Source organism: Astatotilapia calliptera, chromosome 11, assembly GCF_964374335.1.
Source record: "Astatotilapia calliptera chromosome 11, fAstCal68.1, whole genome shotgun sequence".
Taxonomy (NCBI): domain Eukaryota; kingdom Metazoa; phylum Chordata; class Actinopteri; order Cichliformes; family Cichlidae; genus Astatotilapia; species Astatotilapia calliptera.
This window is the reverse complement of record NC_137432.1, coordinates 5081058-5097815: the sequence shown is the minus strand read 5'-3', so window position 1 is coordinate 5097815 and position 16758 is coordinate 5081058. Positions and strand designations below refer to the sequence as shown.

The 16758-nt window shown below is 38.3% G+C and overlaps 1 protein-coding gene and 1 long non-coding RNA gene across 2 annotated transcripts; one reads left to right on the top strand and one right to left on the bottom strand.

The window, feature by feature from the left end:
• Nucleotides 1-3273: 3273 nt before the first annotated feature.
• On the top strand, nucleotides 3274-5430 carry LOC113029325 (uncharacterized). The gene is made up of 2 exons (XR_013912008.1): nucleotides 3274-4471; nucleotides 5051-5430. It is a non-coding gene; the product is annotated as an uncharacterized LOC113029325 (long non-coding RNA).
• Nucleotides 5431-5781: 351 nt separating this feature from the next.
• On the bottom strand, nucleotides 5782-9556 carry LOC113029324 (uncharacterized). The gene is made up of 2 exons (XM_080307752.1): nucleotides 9043-9556; nucleotides 5782-8359 (listed from the first exon to the last, which is right to left on the bottom strand). The coding sequence occupies exons 1-2, from the start codon at nucleotides 9196-9198 to the stop codon at nucleotides 6434-6436; spliced, it is 2082 nt and encodes a 693-aa protein (XP_080163878.1). The 5' UTR covers nucleotides 9199-9556; the 3' UTR covers nucleotides 5782-6433.
• Between the last annotated feature and the right edge of the window lie 7202 nt (nucleotides 9557-16758).

Below are 16758 nucleotides of genomic sequence, written 5' to 3'. Positions count from 1 at the left end.
GTTTTCAGTAAACCCAAATTAATTTCCCAGTAGTTGCTCACAGTTGTATTACTCTAAAAGCAAATGAGGTTGACTACATGAGGAAAAGAAGTTGAATTAGTGAGAGAAATGTTTTGGAAGCTGCAGCCATCACTTGCAAAAATCAAAAGAGCAGCTCCCATGCTGCCTGCTGCACTTTGTGGGAACTTGAAGCCTGAAGCTTTCTAAAGGCAGAGATCAACTGCACCTAATCAACACATTGCTCCTTAAGACTGCTAACTCTGTGCCAAAATAAATAATTCCACTGAGTAGTTTAAGGGGACGGCTTCTTTACTTTTCTTATGTGTGCTGTATTATTTTTATTTATTTGTTTATTTTTTCTTTTGTCCATTTTTCATCTTCGCAGTCTCTGCCAGGCTGATTATAGCCTCCCGTAGACTCACATAAGAGCTTGGTGTGTTTGATTGAATTTAGAGAGCAATTTGTTCAGCAAGGAGAGACGCAGTATAATCCAGTCCCTACAGACCGCCTGAGTAACTGTTTGTTTTCTATTAATTAGCATGTGTTTGTGTGTATGCTTGTGTGCTTTGTCTGGATACTTCGGTTTCCTCATTTGCATGTGTGTGCTTGCTTTTGGTACTAATTTACAAAGGTATGTGTGTGTGTTGATGCATATACATTTGTCTGTGTTGATATTCTAAACCGCTTCACTCTGCTTCACATCCCAACCCATCAGGTTAGATGATTTTCTGCTTTAATTTGGGACTTTCAAAGAAGTCACCAGATGTCTGAGTGCACTCTGTTGCAGATGGGCTGGTTGCCCTTGTACTGCACTTCATTAATACTCTTGTCGCACACGAGCAATGTATATTAAACTGAAGAAACTTTGCTATGTTGTCATCATTGCATATTAATATTAATAATAATGGTTATAGTTATAATAAGAATAATTCTTATTCTTATTCTAATTATTATTATAAAATAATTACATTTCCACTTCCGTACCATTGATTGATTAATACTGAATTCTCTCGCAGTTTCTCTATTCCCATGTTGTTGCAGTATATTAATGACTAACCTCGTATTATGGATGGATTATCTCAGTTGTCCTCCTGACTGAAGTTTGGTCCTTTTACAGCATACTGCCATGCGACTGCATTTGTTGACTTTTATCGAGTGGAAAAAAGTTAGCATTCATCCTTAAGCTTCACTGTGTTTATGTTATGCTAACATAGCTGTGTCACTAGCGATCACTAGAACATCGTTATATACCAGCTTGTCCAACTTCAGTAACACTACAAAAGTTACTGCTGTTTAGTTTTCTGTCTTTTTTTATGTTGGAAGTGTCATGGTTTGCGGTAGGTGGCTGGAATTTCCATGAGGCTCCTGAACCTACCTGGAATCCGCCCCTGGGCAGGGCCACCTCCTTCAGCTCCTGCACACCTGGAGCCAATTGCAGGCAATCAAGCCAGAGTGATTTAAGCCTCATGCTGATGTTCATTCCCCGCTAGAACCCATGTTGGTAATCGGCCCTCATGTTTCAAGTTCTCTATGTGATTTACCTTGTTAACAAAACTTTCTTGTGCTGCAGTTTCTGGATTCACCTTGGCTCAAACCTTTGGCTCACACTAGTGATGGCCAAATGAAGCTTTCTGAAGCTTGTACTTAAAAACGGTTCATTACTCGAAGCTTTTCAACACAGTCCTCTCTGGTGACATCTGGTGGCCAAAAATATGAAGAGCAGCTTGAATCCACAAAATAAAACCAACTGCTTCATTATGATTGCCCATTCGACAGAGTGGAATTCTGTCTGATATTGGGCCGCTGTTGTGTTGCTTTGAACGTGTATTTTTTTGGTGGTTAAAAAAATGTGTTTTATTTGTTTAATAAATAGTTTTGACCAGTAAACTCTCCTTGTTTAAACATGCACCATGGTGTGGTCTTTCTTTGCTTGTGAATTCTTGATGTTGGTAAATACAATAATTGAAAAATACCACGTTACATATAATATATACATATAATAATGTACAACACATTATGGAGTATGCTTCTGCTCTGAGGTCTTGCCTCCATGCACTTATGCAATTAATCGCTAGACGGATGTATTTATAAATAATATTATATTAGGGAAATTTTCCCTGACATATTTTTGACCTGGGGGTAGAATTGATTGTGAAATGGAAAAGGAAAATGCTTATGAACTTGCAAATTAAAATCATGATGCATTTAAGGTAACCCTTTTTGATTTTTCTTTAAAAAGAGAATTTGTTCTACTGTGCGATGGCCGAACCTGTTCCTTTTCGTGGAGATCATTTCTCCTGCCTTAAGGAAAATCCCTTCACATGGCACAGAGGAGGCTGAAGTGCAGAGAAACTGGTAGAGATGCAGTTATACATTCTACCTGGGCCCCACCAACTATCAGCTAAAGAGAATAAATCAATTAAATTGCTGCACATTTGGCAGACTAACATTTTCAGATTAATTAAACAATAAAATATTTTTACAACATTACATGTAAAGAGTCAAGTGGAAGTTTTTTAAGTTAAGCAACAAAGTTAAGTTATTTAATGATATTTATATTATGGAAGCAGATTTTTGACATTTTACCTTTTTCCCATTTTCAGATATAATAAACACGCACAAAACAAAAGCAAACGGCCAGAACACAAAGCTGGAAAACCCACCCGATTGACAAAAATCAACTCAAAATTCTCCCACACAACAGAACCTCCTCTATTCCTCGCTGGCTCCAAATCTCTCAGTGGAATGATCAGTGGTTCGCTATCTGTCACCATCAAAACACTCCACAAATCCTTCGAATGATTCGCTTCCTTATAAACCATTGAATCAGATACCGAAGCAGTTAGGTTCTAAATGAAGCTTCGGACGTCACTGATCACGTGACTCTGGCCAAACGAATCAAGCTTCGACACAGTGCTTCTGAAGCAGTGTGTTGATGTTTTTGACACACGCACCGAAGCTTCAGCTTCTAGCTCACACTCTACTCTCGGGCTCAGGATCCTTGTGGAATCATTGTGGAATCATTGTGGAAATCACTCTGTGCCTCACCTGCCTGCCCTCCTGCCATCACACTCCATCTGAAAACCCCAGATCTCAGGTCAGCCTTTCCACGCCACTCAGCTTCCCTGGATTCTTGTCACCCCCCCTCTCAACTCTCTGTTTCTCCTCCTGCAATATGACTGTTTCCTGCCAGTACAGACCACTCGGTCCCGTGATAGGAAGTGATTACGTTTTAATTTTTTCACAAATCTCTCAGTCAGAACATACGGAAGCGTAGAGCTGCCACCCAGGCAAAAGAAAAATACAAGTGTATCACGTTATAACGTGAAAGGTTTATTGTTCTAACAAGATACTTTTCCTGTTTGTACAATATACTATCATGTTTGTACAATATACTTTTCACGTTTGAACAACATAATATCACGTTATTACAATATACATAATTATCACGTTCGTACAATATAATTATCACGTTCGTACAATATAAATATTATATTGTACGAACGTGATAATTATATTGTTTGAACAATAAAATTTTCACGTTATAACATATTTTATTGTTCGAGCATGATATATTGCCGTAAAGATACGGAAGTGTAAAACATAGTGAAGTGGGTGACAGTGCAGATCAGAGTGCGAGAAAATGGCTCGTTTATTGGAATTAATTAAGTTCTATTTTATGCTTGGATTGAGGCATGGGGAGATTTTGCTGTTATTGAGCAGTTTGGACAGTATTGTGATAAGCATGCGGACACTTAGAAGAAACCTAAAACGCATGGGACTGTACAGGAGAAAGAATGAGTCCGATCCGATTGAGGTGGCACGATTTCTTATTGATCAACTGGAGGGACATGGGAGGCTCCATGGATACAAACTACATCACCTGAACTGCATTCAGGCAGGTTATGTTGTCACGCAGAGTACTGTGAGACATTTACTGAAATATCTTGACCCTTACGGTGTTGAGCAACGACGCAGAAATCGCCTAATGCGACGCACGTATGTAAATCCTGGACCAAATTTCATGTGGCATGTTGACTCCTATGACAAACTGAAGCCTTTTGGAATCTGTATAAATGGAGCTATTGATGGGTTTTCGAGAGTTATGATTTGGCTTCATGCCTATTCAACAAACAATGATCCCAAAGTCATTGCTGGATATTTCATAGCAGAAGTTGAAAAGAGGATGGGAACACCTGCTAGGATTCGCTCTGATTTGGGAACAGAAAATGTCATAATGGCCGAGATGCAACGATTCTTGCGCTGGACTATGGATCCGAATGTCAGAAACTGTTTTATTACTGGATCCAGCAATCACAATCAGCGTATTGAAGGCTGGTGGGCCTTTCTGAGACGACATCATGCTCAGCACTGGATAAATCGTCTCCAGGAACTAAAAGACCATGATTGCTTTTCTGGATGTTTTTTGGACAAGCAGCTCATATTGTTTACGTGCCTGAACGTCATCGAGGTATGTAACCATGTTTATATTCTTTTAATGAGTCATTGTGTGTGTGTGTGTGTGTGTGTGTGTGTGTGTGTGTGTGTGTGTGTGTGTGTGTGTGTTAGAGAGAAAGAGAGACACGGAGAGAGAATAAAAAGTTTGCTTTAACACCTACCATGCACCATCCCTATTATCACTCCGTTGAGGATATGAAAAAAAATGCATATTTCACTGGCCAGAAACATAAAATCGCACTGTCTAAAACAATTCACGTTTAATAATTACTTAAAATTTTCCAAAGTATCACGTGTCTACCACTGTTATTCTTGTTGTTGAGTATTTTTGATAAACTCTGTTTTTCCGACTGTCATTGTGTGGTGCTTTTGATTGATTGATTGATTGACTGATTGTTTGATTGATTGATTGATTGATTGATTGATTGATTGATTGATTGATTGATTGATTGATTGATCGTACTTTATTCATCCCGAGGGAAATTGGGTTAAGGTTGCCAGCCGTGCCAGCGCCGTTTTGGGTAACATGTTGAGCCAAGAGAAATGTGTTCTTTTACTGATATGAGATTTTTTAATTTTTAATATTTAATAGGAAGAGCTGCAGCAAGTTGCACATATGTGGAACACCCACATAATACGCAGAAGCAGAAATGCAGTTGCTCCAAGTGGACGTCCGATTCTCATGTACACCATCCCTCATCTCTTTGGAGGACAGGATCATCTGAAAGAGGTTTCTCGGGAGGCAGTGGATGCTTGTAAGCAAGAAGGCCAACAGAGAGGACCTTATACCTGTGATGAAACCGTTTTCAGCTTGTGTTGCCTTATAATGTCAGAGAACTTCTTACTTCCACCAAGCACAGCAGATGAATCCATTGAACTGTATCTCTTCCTGAGAGCCTATATACTGAAGGACTTATAAACCTAAATATAATTGGGCTTTGGGAATTTTTACGCATATATTTTTGGGTACAATGTTTTATTTGTGCAATAAACAATAGAAAAGACATTCATTATTATTTTGTTTGGATTTTCGGTTCAAGATAGTAGCAAGCAAGCATGTCTAAATATATTTAACCAAATCTGCGTACTCCAACCTTTTGGCATTTCCAATTATTTTTTAACGGAATTTCTATTATATCTGATTTCTGTTTTAAGACTGTCAAAAAAACATTTTTTAAACTGCTGATCCTATACATTATCATTCATGAAATATTGTTTTCAATTTTACTGAACACATTGTGCAACTGCTATTCATCCACGAACAGTTTCTTGTAAACTGGTAAATGTACAAATTCTGCATTATTTAATAATTAACAAATAGTGTTAGATGTTAACCTCCCTTTTATTTGTGTTCAAGGAGAAGAAAACACGGACTCTTGATAAACACTACAAAACTTAACTTATGTGCCAATTTTCTGTCTTTTATTCCAGTCAACTATTGCATCAAACACATTGCCTTCCAAAGTTATTCCCTTAAAATATGTTCTAAACAAATGACTGGTGGAAAGGTAAAAAAAATATACTTGAAAATAATTAATATTAAGTCTTTTGAATTATTACTAAACAAAACATCCCCTCTAGCAGACATCTTGTATCCTACAAAACTGCACCACAGACCTGTGGAAAAGGACCTTGACACATGATAAGAACTAATAATAAGCATAGTTCACCACTTGCTGCTAACCATATGAACTTATTAAACATAATTAGTTAACATTTAAACTAGTAAAACTTTTAAGTATGAAAATTTAAACTGAAATTTACATTTTTCATGGTGGAAACAAATTGATGTTATCCACAATTTTTGAAAATAAATTCAAATATGAAATAAAACACTTCCCTGAAATTTAAGCTCTTTCTTTTTTTATACAATGATGTGTTCCCTGTTTGTGGGTTTAACAAACTTTAGAGCTTCATAGCCAGTCATTGTTAGTGCAAACCTTTCATTCTTTGGTTTAAACATGATGGACTTTAATCAAGCTATGCTGAACTCATAAGAGCTTTTAGCAGCCAAAACATTGTTCAGTTCATTTCGTAGTTCTGGGTAGGACGTGTATGTCCATGGTAGTTCCAGAAGAGGGCCGCATGTGTGTGCCACAGGTCGTCGTGCCAGTCCATCCACAGGCGTGAACAGTACCTCAACCTTGTCAACACAGATGACATCTGACCCAGTAAGAAACCTGAACATCCTTCTGAGCCCTGTATCGTCAAGTCCTCTGATGTACTGGTGCAGAAATCTGAAGCTCTGCTTCTCTGCTTGAGTGGTGGGAGAGGCAGTAAGCAACTTCAAAAGCTTTCTCGTTGTTGGCTTTTTATCCTCATACATTTGTAGGACATCTTGTGGGCTTTGAAAAGCTTCTTTTAGGAAGTAGCTTGCAACTAAGGACATTTTCTCTGCGGCATATGCTGGTTTTTGGATTAATTGTTTGTGTGCGACTTTCAGAAGAAGGCCTTTTAAGTTCTCTTTGGTTGGAAGCACTGATACATCCAGGCGATCCATGAGATCCAGCACTTCATCCCTGTCTTCATCTGAAAGATCTTCTTTTAGTGCCCTTGTTATCAGATCCCTATCTGATTGACTTAGGTAAAAGAGAAGACTTTCAAACAGCAGATCATCTGATACTTGATTCTCACCGAAGATGAGTGCCACTGTGAAAACAGGAGCAAGGCGACAAGGGAAATATCCATGGTCTTGAAATCCCTTCAGTAAAATTCTACCCATGGATTTCCACTCTTCTTCCTGCCATTTAGGAGACAGTGATGGCACTCTGAACTCCTCTCCTTCAGCTGTGTTGTCCACAAACTCTGACCAAAATGCAGCATACACATCTCTTGATACGCCATCTGCGTCAGCTCCTTTTTCATCAATGTAGGTGTATTTTAGAGGGTGTATGAGGAGTGTTGGATCTTTGAACTGGCTGATCATCTCCTCCAGAATAGTAACCCTGTGAAGTTTGATGGTAACACAGACAACATCATATGATCCTGCAGAGCTTATTGCTTCATTGCTTATAGATGTTTCTGGACTACTGACTGCTGTGTTTGTTGGAGGAAGTGTAATGGATGTGATGACCAGATCATCTTCCTCAAACTGCAGGAATGGTTCATCTATTACAGTGTCATCAAGTTGACAAGGCAGAGGCTCTCCAAGGTAGGGTCCAATCATTACCTCAGATGTGTCTAATAATACATCTTCATCAGCATTCCTAGATTCTGATGATGAGATCACAACAGTGTGAGAAGCTTCTTCATCTCCTTGATGTGAGTCAGTCAGTTGTGTAACATTGTTTACATGTGTTTTCCCTCTATCATAAACTTCTTCATCATCTTCATCATTGGAAAATCTTCTTGTGCACAAGTAAAATCTCAACATTCCCATTTTAAGTGCTGAATAGAGTTCTCCAACTGTGACATCTTCATCAAATACGGCCTCTTCCTGATAGTCTAATATGTCATGACTGAACACTTCCCATCTTCCAAATTTGCTTTTTCCACTTGGAAAGAAAAGATCTTTAGCATACTGTAATATGTCAGCTTTTTTGGAGTCTTTGGGCACATCAAAGGTCCTTGTTCCTCCTCCTCTGCGCTTTCTCACTTGCTTACCTTCATGGATCCACCCTAACTCAATTTTTCGTGTCTTTTTCTCAGCCCATTTGTTGTTTTTTGCATATGTTCTTTTTCTCTTAGAAACAAATGCCTCCTCATGATCAGGTTTCTTCTCATTTTCATTGATTCCCATCTTTTCCTTCAATTTTTCGAGCAATGAGTTTTTTCTTGATTCCTTAGTACTTGCACCACTGTTTTCCAAGCAGAACCGTCTGGCAGCTATCCGGTCACCATATGTTGGGATGTAATCAGACAGGGTCTTGTCATCCATGAAATCAATCACTGTGGCATCAATCTGTAATAACAGGGATATTTATTACTATACAGAAGTACAAGGTATACCTGCTGCCACACCACATGAGGTACCTCACTAAAAAAATGTATGTAAATTTCACATGTGTTTTGATAATTGTCTGTTATTATTTTAGTGGCAGCCATCAATATTTAGCATTTATTCTTTTCCTCTCTCTATGGCAGCAACATTAATGAGATTCTCTAACATGTTATTAATAGAAATATTACAGTATATACAACGCCCACCTTTGAAAAAGTAAATTAGTATTCACGTATCTTTCAGTTGCACAGAGCACAAAGGGTTGAACTCACTGTTTTTTTTTAATTGAAGACAAATATCAATATAAACACAGTTTAATTCATTTGTTTTTAGATAAACAAGGAAACATTGTGCATCACATAATATAGCGATATATTTAAGAAACCTGGAATCTGCATACGGGTTAAGTAGTAACATGTGGTCATACAACGACCCAGTTTTATACAGCGGGTTAATTTGTTTTACATTTTCCATTCCATATTAAAGATCCACACCAATGCAGCCTACCGTTACGTCCTTACGCAGTCAAAGCGAGAGAAGCGAAAACCGCTGTGGTTGCTAACTTAGCAATATGTCACATTTTTAGACGCTGTAACTTCGTAAAAAGCGAGTTTTACAAGTTTCCCCCTCAAGAGTGCACTTACGTGTTCTTGTAGCATTCGTAAGAGACAGTCCTCAGGTACACCACGATTCCGAAGAAATCTCAGAAGTGGGCTATCAGTGTTTGTGTCCATGTTGAAAGCAGGGCATTCAAAGTTAAGTGCCAGTTCTGACGAGCGTGCACTCTCCACAACTACCATGGATTTGGGTTTCCGAATGCAACACGTTTTACGTTCTTACAATAAAAAATGTTATTGTAATGGTATTTTTTTTTACGTTTGTACAATATATGATCACGTTCGTACAATATAATTATCACGTTCGTACAATATAATATTTATATTGTACGAACGTGATAATTATATTGTACGAACGTGATAATTATGTATATTGTAATAACGTGATATTATGTTGTTCAAACGTGAAAAGTATATTGTACAAACATGATAGTATATTGTACAAACAGGAAAAGTATCTTGTTAGAACAATAAACCTTTCACGTTATAACGTGATACACTTGTATTTTTCTTTTGCCTGGGTGGCAGCTCTACGCTTCCGTAAGAACATGGTATATCATGTTTAGGTGGAAACGAGCGAGCTAACTTCCTGCTAACTTCTAACAGCGTTAAATTTGATAAATTCTGCTTTCATGGATGCCTGGATGTTAAACTTAACTCATTCACTGCCATTGACGTCTATAGCCGTCAATGGCAGTGAATGAGTCAATAGGTTTAACTCATTCACTGCCAATGGCTGGCAGTGAATGAGTTAATTGTTACACCTGGTAAAGCAGCAACGCTGATCATTTTATTAAAGACAAAAGAATTTAGACAGTTTTTAACTCTCAGTGATGCAACAGTGTTTGTTTGACTTTGGTACCTGAAGCAGAGTTTGGACCCAGATTACTCTGCGAGGATCCTGACTACGGTAGCCATAATGCTCCGACAATCCATCAAGGGATGCGGCTTTGTAGCTTACCAAAGTCACACTAAAACATTTTTCGACAGATTTTTGTCGTGTACCACATAAAATGTGTTTGAGGTCAGTAAGCTGTTAAGGTTCAAAATATTGGGGATGGAGACAAGAGAAAAAACCACAATAACAACACTGGTCCGGCCGGGTTGAGTCAAACGATGATTTAATGATCACACACGTGGGAGATGGACACTGATGCAGACAGCCTCAAAATCTCAAAATGGTGGAGCATTGCTCAAACTTTTATAACCTCTGGTGCCTCCACCTTATCATAAAAAGCCTAAACATTCACATGCTCTCTCTCACACAGCGCCTAAGCTACGACCTTGGCTCCCTGTTTATCTGCTCCTGCTGAAATGGGGCAGAAAACTCCAGCACACTCTGTTCTCTTCTACTCAGACAAATTAGACAATAACCTTCTGCGAACAGTATTTCTTATAACTCAGCAATATAATGCATCATAAAACAATATCATTCATTCACAACAAGTCAGCAATTTAATGTAATGCAAATCAGTTTAACTAATGCAATAGTTATCAGCTTCTTCTAATTCAGGAGAATAATGCCAACTAAAACTACATAATAATTCACAATCTTTAATTAGGGGTATAACATGGCATAAAATAATATCATAATTTTACAATTCCCCCTGATGAGGTCATTAGAATAATGACCTCACAAACACCCTGTAGCCCAGTGTGGCCGGGTTCATCTCTTCTCACTCCTGAGGTCCTTTGTCCCCCTGAGGGGCAAACCATATGTAAGATGACCTCTGTGTTTACGCAAGTCAGGTGCAAGAAAAACTAGGATTCCAACAGTAGCAGGTCCAGAGGACAATGTCCTTGTCTCCCACTGCTTTATTTGGTGTTCCCTTATACCATTCAGACGTAGACTAGAACCTCTGTCCGAAGAGCTCTTAACCTTTATTTTATTGCTGCAGCTACCAGTGTCGTCCAGATGGGTGATCCTCTGCTCTTAATTCCTCAACCTTAGGGGTTAGACAACCCTTCAGTCGTAACACAGATCAGGGGATTATTCTGCTCCGATTTCAGACAACGATCTGTGTATTCTCCAGAAAAAGGAACAGGAAGGTGTCCCCTTTTTGCCCAAAAGCCTCTCGAACTTCGTTGGTCTGGTGTTCCCGGATTTCCGCCAACCCCTTCATGGTTATTGCTGTGTTTATGGGATCCATCCTTTTGTGGTGACTAGCTGGAGCCCAAACGCCATGACCCTTGGACCCAGTTGATGTCTCGGCAGTCACTGTGTCTGACTCTGCTACGGAGGATCCTCGCATCTCTGTGACCTCGTCTGGTGTCTGTTCCTTTCTCTGTAAGAGACAGAAAACCAAAACACCTCTCTTCCTAACCCTAATAATCTAATGTTCTTATCTACTGACCTTCTAGTGATTCAGAATTGGTCTAAAACATTCAGAATGTCCCAGGGACTTATTCTAATCATATCTTATGTGTGTGTAAGCAGTGTTTGCATTTAGCCCTCCGCACTCAAGGCATTTCTTACACTTTATCAGTCCGGACAGTCACGCCGAACGAAGCTTCTGACCTTCAAAAGGCCGAGTGCCAACTCGTTATAAGCACATTTGCAAGGTGTGTCTGAAAATTATTGAAACCCCTCTTTTTAACAAAAGACAAAAAATTAACAAATCTTCTAAACGCTATTCAGTTCATTTCAATGAGTAATGATTAAACATGAAAGTGATAGTTTATGCTTTTTCACTGATTCTCTAAAAGGTCCGTCTTCTCGGACCGCTATTAGCTTAAGCTTTACCATTCCTAAATTATTAAAGACACAAATGAAGTTATAAAATGTTCAAATAATCCTGGTTTGATGTTAAAGCTCAACCTTCCCCCCCTTTTTTGACACATTCCAAGGTGTCAAATCAACGGAGCTAGAACATTCAAAAAAGTTAGGCAGCTACAAAGTTTCCCAGACTCTTAAGGTGATCCGCGTGTAACGTTCTGACTCAGGTATTTAATATTTTAATAAATCTCGTTTAATTAACTGCCACTATTTAAACTAACCTTAAAGACATAATTTAAGAAAAGATCACAAAGAATAACATGATATCAGTGTTTTGTAAGCGCGTGCGGCCTTCTATGCTCGAAGCCTTTCCCCTCAATAGATCAGTCAGACATTCGCGCTGACTGTAGCTTTTAACCCTTATTAACTTGAGCACAACTCTACAATGAGCAACAAATCGCGATATGTATAAAAATGATCATGGTTACACCTGCAATGAAAAATTATATCATTATCCTAACACCTGTAAATAGAAGATTCATCAGAGGTTATAACAATCACAGGAACACAGATGTTAGTATAAGGTCAAAAGCTTCAATAAATGATCATCGATGCAATGCTTGTTGCATGATTCTCATACAATAGTAATGCTGACATTGAAAATAACAGTATAACACCCCCTTTTGTCCCGTTTCACTTGACACCTAAACGTTTATAAATGCCTCTTTAATTCTTGATTTTATTTCCCCCTTTTCTCCCCTTACTGACCACAGCAGGGGGATCTTAGTTTTGAATCAGCCATGAATCCAGCTCACCTGACTCATCAGTGAGCTCCACCATCACTGGCGTCTGACAGGGTGGCGCTGCATACTCTTCCTTTAATATCACTATTTTCAACCTGTTAATGAGAGTGTTTAAACCTGAAGTCGACTACGTCCACAACAAGTCAATACAGCTGTAAATGAGGCCAATTATCAATCTATTACCAATCAATAACAACAGATAACTTCTATTTTATGCATGCTTTTAATCAACCACTCACCCAGAGGATCTCCAATCCCAGGAAATGCCTTCTCCTCCTTTAATGAGTCTGTCCTCCTTCCATGCCCTGGTAACTGGTCCATCCAGAGCCATATGATCTCAAATATGCATACAACAAGCCAAACCACACCTTGGTCACACCAACCCCTTTCCACCCCCAAGATGTCCAATGCCATCCTAGTATGGACTGTCAAAAGTGGCTTTAACGCTGACTGTTCTGACAATCAATTTTATAACGTTCCTGGTCAGATTTGCCAATCTCTGCACCAGAGTTTTAAACGTTTCGCCATTTTCATTAGGTTTTATCTTTTATTTAGTTTCGACTCCAGATTTTCAATTTTTTGCCAGTTGTAATTAGTTTTTACCAATTCTTTGCTAGTTTAGTCTAGTTTTTATTTTCTGAAAATCCTTAGTTTCAATTTAGTTTTATTTGTGTTTTGCAAAAGTTAAGTGTAACAAAATCTCAGTTGCATCATATCAGTCATGCTCTTCTAATTATCCTTGGGTGTTGAGACTAATAACTATTAACTCTTGCCGCACCGAGTGTTCCTAATTTTGGTTAAAGTTAATTGATAACCTTTTGAAGGCGATTGTTTCACACCTTTATTTAGATGTCCCAGTCCTGTTATCTCGGGATACATCACGCTGCCTTATCTGGGGTTAGCTGTTTTCTTGTGATGCGAGTTAAGTGGGTGAACTCTAAAAAGAGGGGGAGTGTGCTCCCCCTGATGAGGTCTTCTAGGTAAGCTAGGTTAACCTTCTTGTGTGAGCTTTTCAAGTGCACTTTTAAAGTTTGTGGGATTTTTTGTTTTATAAATGTCCCTCAAGACCCCCTGATGACCCAGTAATTCATTTTTGCGCACTGGAGTACACATTTAGTTTTTTGCTTGTAGCTCTCATACTCTACTTGCCACTCCTCTAAGTCCTGATGTTTCTTAGAGAGGACAACAGAACCTTTAAAATTATATCCCATGTGTGGGGGTGTGGCCTTGCCAATTGTTTTTCCCACCTTTTCAAAATGGCTAGCGTGCCCACAAGCACATTTTATGGAAGAAAGAAAGGTAAGCTTGATATTTACAATTAAAATGTTTTGTTAAACTCAGATTTTTATTTTATTCAAAAAATAAACATCTGGTAAATAATTTCAGGGGTCTTTAAGAATTAGGCTCATTTACTTTCACAGGGAACATGACTAATTTATTAATGTGTGCTCTACACATTGGGACTTTATATTTATATTTATTTCACTTTTTCCTAATACCCAACTTTTGACAAAGGCGGAGAGAATTCTTAACACAATTATTAAGGGAGATTCAAACATAGATTTTTCAAAATATGAGAGGGTCAGGACCCACTAAAAGCCACACAAAGATTATCGAGATGCAGTGGCAGATGTAATAGAGAAAGACACAGGGCCACCTGAAATCTGTCGTCCTATCTGGTGCAAAACCAACCTGTAGTAGAATCTGGAATTTTGATTTTGAGTTAAAAATAAAATATGGGTAAAATGCAGAAATGTTTTCCAGTAAAGTAAAAAATAAGAGTCGCAATTATAGTTGAATCCATAACACCTAATTGTTCCTACGAGATCACGTCGTTGCTGAGAGTTATCAGTGATCTCAACGTGTGAAAAGAACTCACAGTATCTGGGGTTTAAGCTCCTCTTGGCTGAGAAACCTGGGACAAACATGTGAACAAGACCTGAATAATATCAGTAATGAAGACTTCTCTCCAAAGATCAATAAAAGGAAGCCCCAATCTGATGAGAGTCTAGCAAAATATGGTTCACTCCACTTGCCTGAAATGGTTAGCAGTCCAAGGCATTTCAGTTGTAGAATGATTGGGTACAACAATGAAACAGATGTGAGATGAGGGAAGTGCCAAATGTTCCTTTGTGTCTCCAAATAAAATCAGTACTTACTCAGATATCCTAAATAAATTGACTATTGTGAAATAGAAAGGTCAGTGCCATCACTTATTCCTAAACCAATAGTTTACAGCTAGTGAAGTGTCAGTGACTTCTGGGTTGGTCCCTGATCTTCATCTTATAAGATTGTTATTTTAATAACACTTGATTCATTTAAAAGAAAAAAGAAAAAAAAGAAAAAAGAAAAAACGAAAATAATTTCTCCCTGTTTTTTCTTATTCTCTGGGTCTCAGGAGGACATTACGTCCCTCTCCACTACAAGACTCTTGTTATGTCTACAAAACAATCATATTAAAACCATCCTCAATTCTATTCTGGCGCTGTCTCCCGACTTTTCCTGACCAGATTCTGCGGGTGAACGGAGCAGCAACCCAGACGACTCGACTAACATACTCCCTTAATTTCACTATAGCAAGGCACGCACACATCAATGCAACCAAACACATTTTGCTATAAATCCAGTTAATTTTAGTTAGTTTTGTGAACATTCAGTACAGTTTTAGTTAGTATTTCCTTTTTTTTTTTTTGATTTTATTACCGTTAACGCAAATTCTTTCCAGTTCTACTTTTCGTTATTTCATTTGTTGTCTTTAATAATAATAATAATCTCCTCTGCATCCTTGAATAAACACCATTAACATGACCAACCTTTTGCTGCTTGTTTTTTCACCATCTTATTGAATCAACTACTTCATGCTTATGTGGTTTACGACATTATATTTATCTAAATCTCCACTTTGTGTCTAAATGTTTGAAGAATTTTTGAGGGTCAAATTTTGAGAATTTGACCATAGTGAAAGTTATGGCATTATCACCCCCTTTGGGGATTACCTGTTTCCAGTTTTGATGATATTCCTCCCCGTTCTTTATTTTTTTTCAAGTACCCCTCTTCGGTGGCGAGAAACTGTTGGTGTGATCAAGCGGGTGCTGTAAAAACAAAAGCTCAGGACAGAACAGTCACCAGTCATGTACTTCATTCAAAATTAACAAATATTAAGCTTCATATTGATCCTCTGAGTGTAATGGTACATTTTAATTTGCACTTCTAAAAACAATATTTTCTTTATTTTACTCTTGTTCTTGTGCAGCACCACCCCTCAGCACATGCCCCTGTTATTTTATCTTACTTTTAAATTGTTGACTACTTCAAGAGAGCGCCCAAAAGACGGGGACCAGTGTTTATCATTACATATCTCCATTTTGAGTGTGGCTGTCTATCATTCCCCTCTTATTCATAGGCCTCGGTGGAGGGTTTTTTGTTTGTTTGTTTTTTTTCTAAAATTAATTGACTCTCTATAGTGACCCACTATGGTTAATAATAACATGCTCAGTCATGAGTGGGATCAAACCTTTTCTTCACTTTAGCATTTAATATTCCCAACAATATAATGTAATACCTTAATTAAAACACAGCTACTAAAACACAATTTCCTTAATGCAAACATCAGTAGCTCAACATTAGCAACCAAAGGGTTCAGTCTGCAGTTCACACTGCTGTGAAGCTACAGCTCTTTAGTCTCTGTCATTCTTCTGTCCTTGCAGACAAAACAAAGCAAAACAAAACATCCACCCTTCTTTTACAGGCTGGGTGAATTGTCTGTGGACATTCAATAATCCTAAAGTCAGCACCGTTTTTGTCTCAGTATCAAGTCAGTTAAACTTTTAGTCGTCAGTCCATGACTTTTAGTCGTCAGTCATATGCATACATCCACACACATTCATACCAAAAGTTGCTGATAATGGAGTCTCACGCGCAGCCTATTCGAGGCTCCATCACCAGCAAGATGACGTCATCATTTTAAAGGAAACAGCTCCTTGTTTGTTTTTCCTTCTTTGGACTGGATTGACTCGCTGCAATCCTTTTAGGCTTCAGGATCAGTGTCCCATATAAGTCAATTTTCTCCCAAGCCCATTATAATCATGGAGAAAAAATACTTTGCGACTGTTTTCAATAAGAATATTTTATAGCGTTTTAAAGTTCAATCTCTCAGGCCTGGATTAAAGAGCTGATTTGTTAAATCAGGAACTCACAAAATACCAAAATATCACCACCAGTGGA

Coding starts and splice junctions, on each gene's coding strand:
- LOC113029324 (XM_080307752.1), bottom strand. CDS start 9,198: ATGGTAGTTGTGGAGAGTGCACGCTCGTCAGAACTGGCACTTAACTTT. Junction 8,360..9,042: donor TACGAATGCTACAAGAACAC/GTAAGTGCACTC, acceptor CTGTTATTACAG/ATTGATGCCACAGTGATTGA.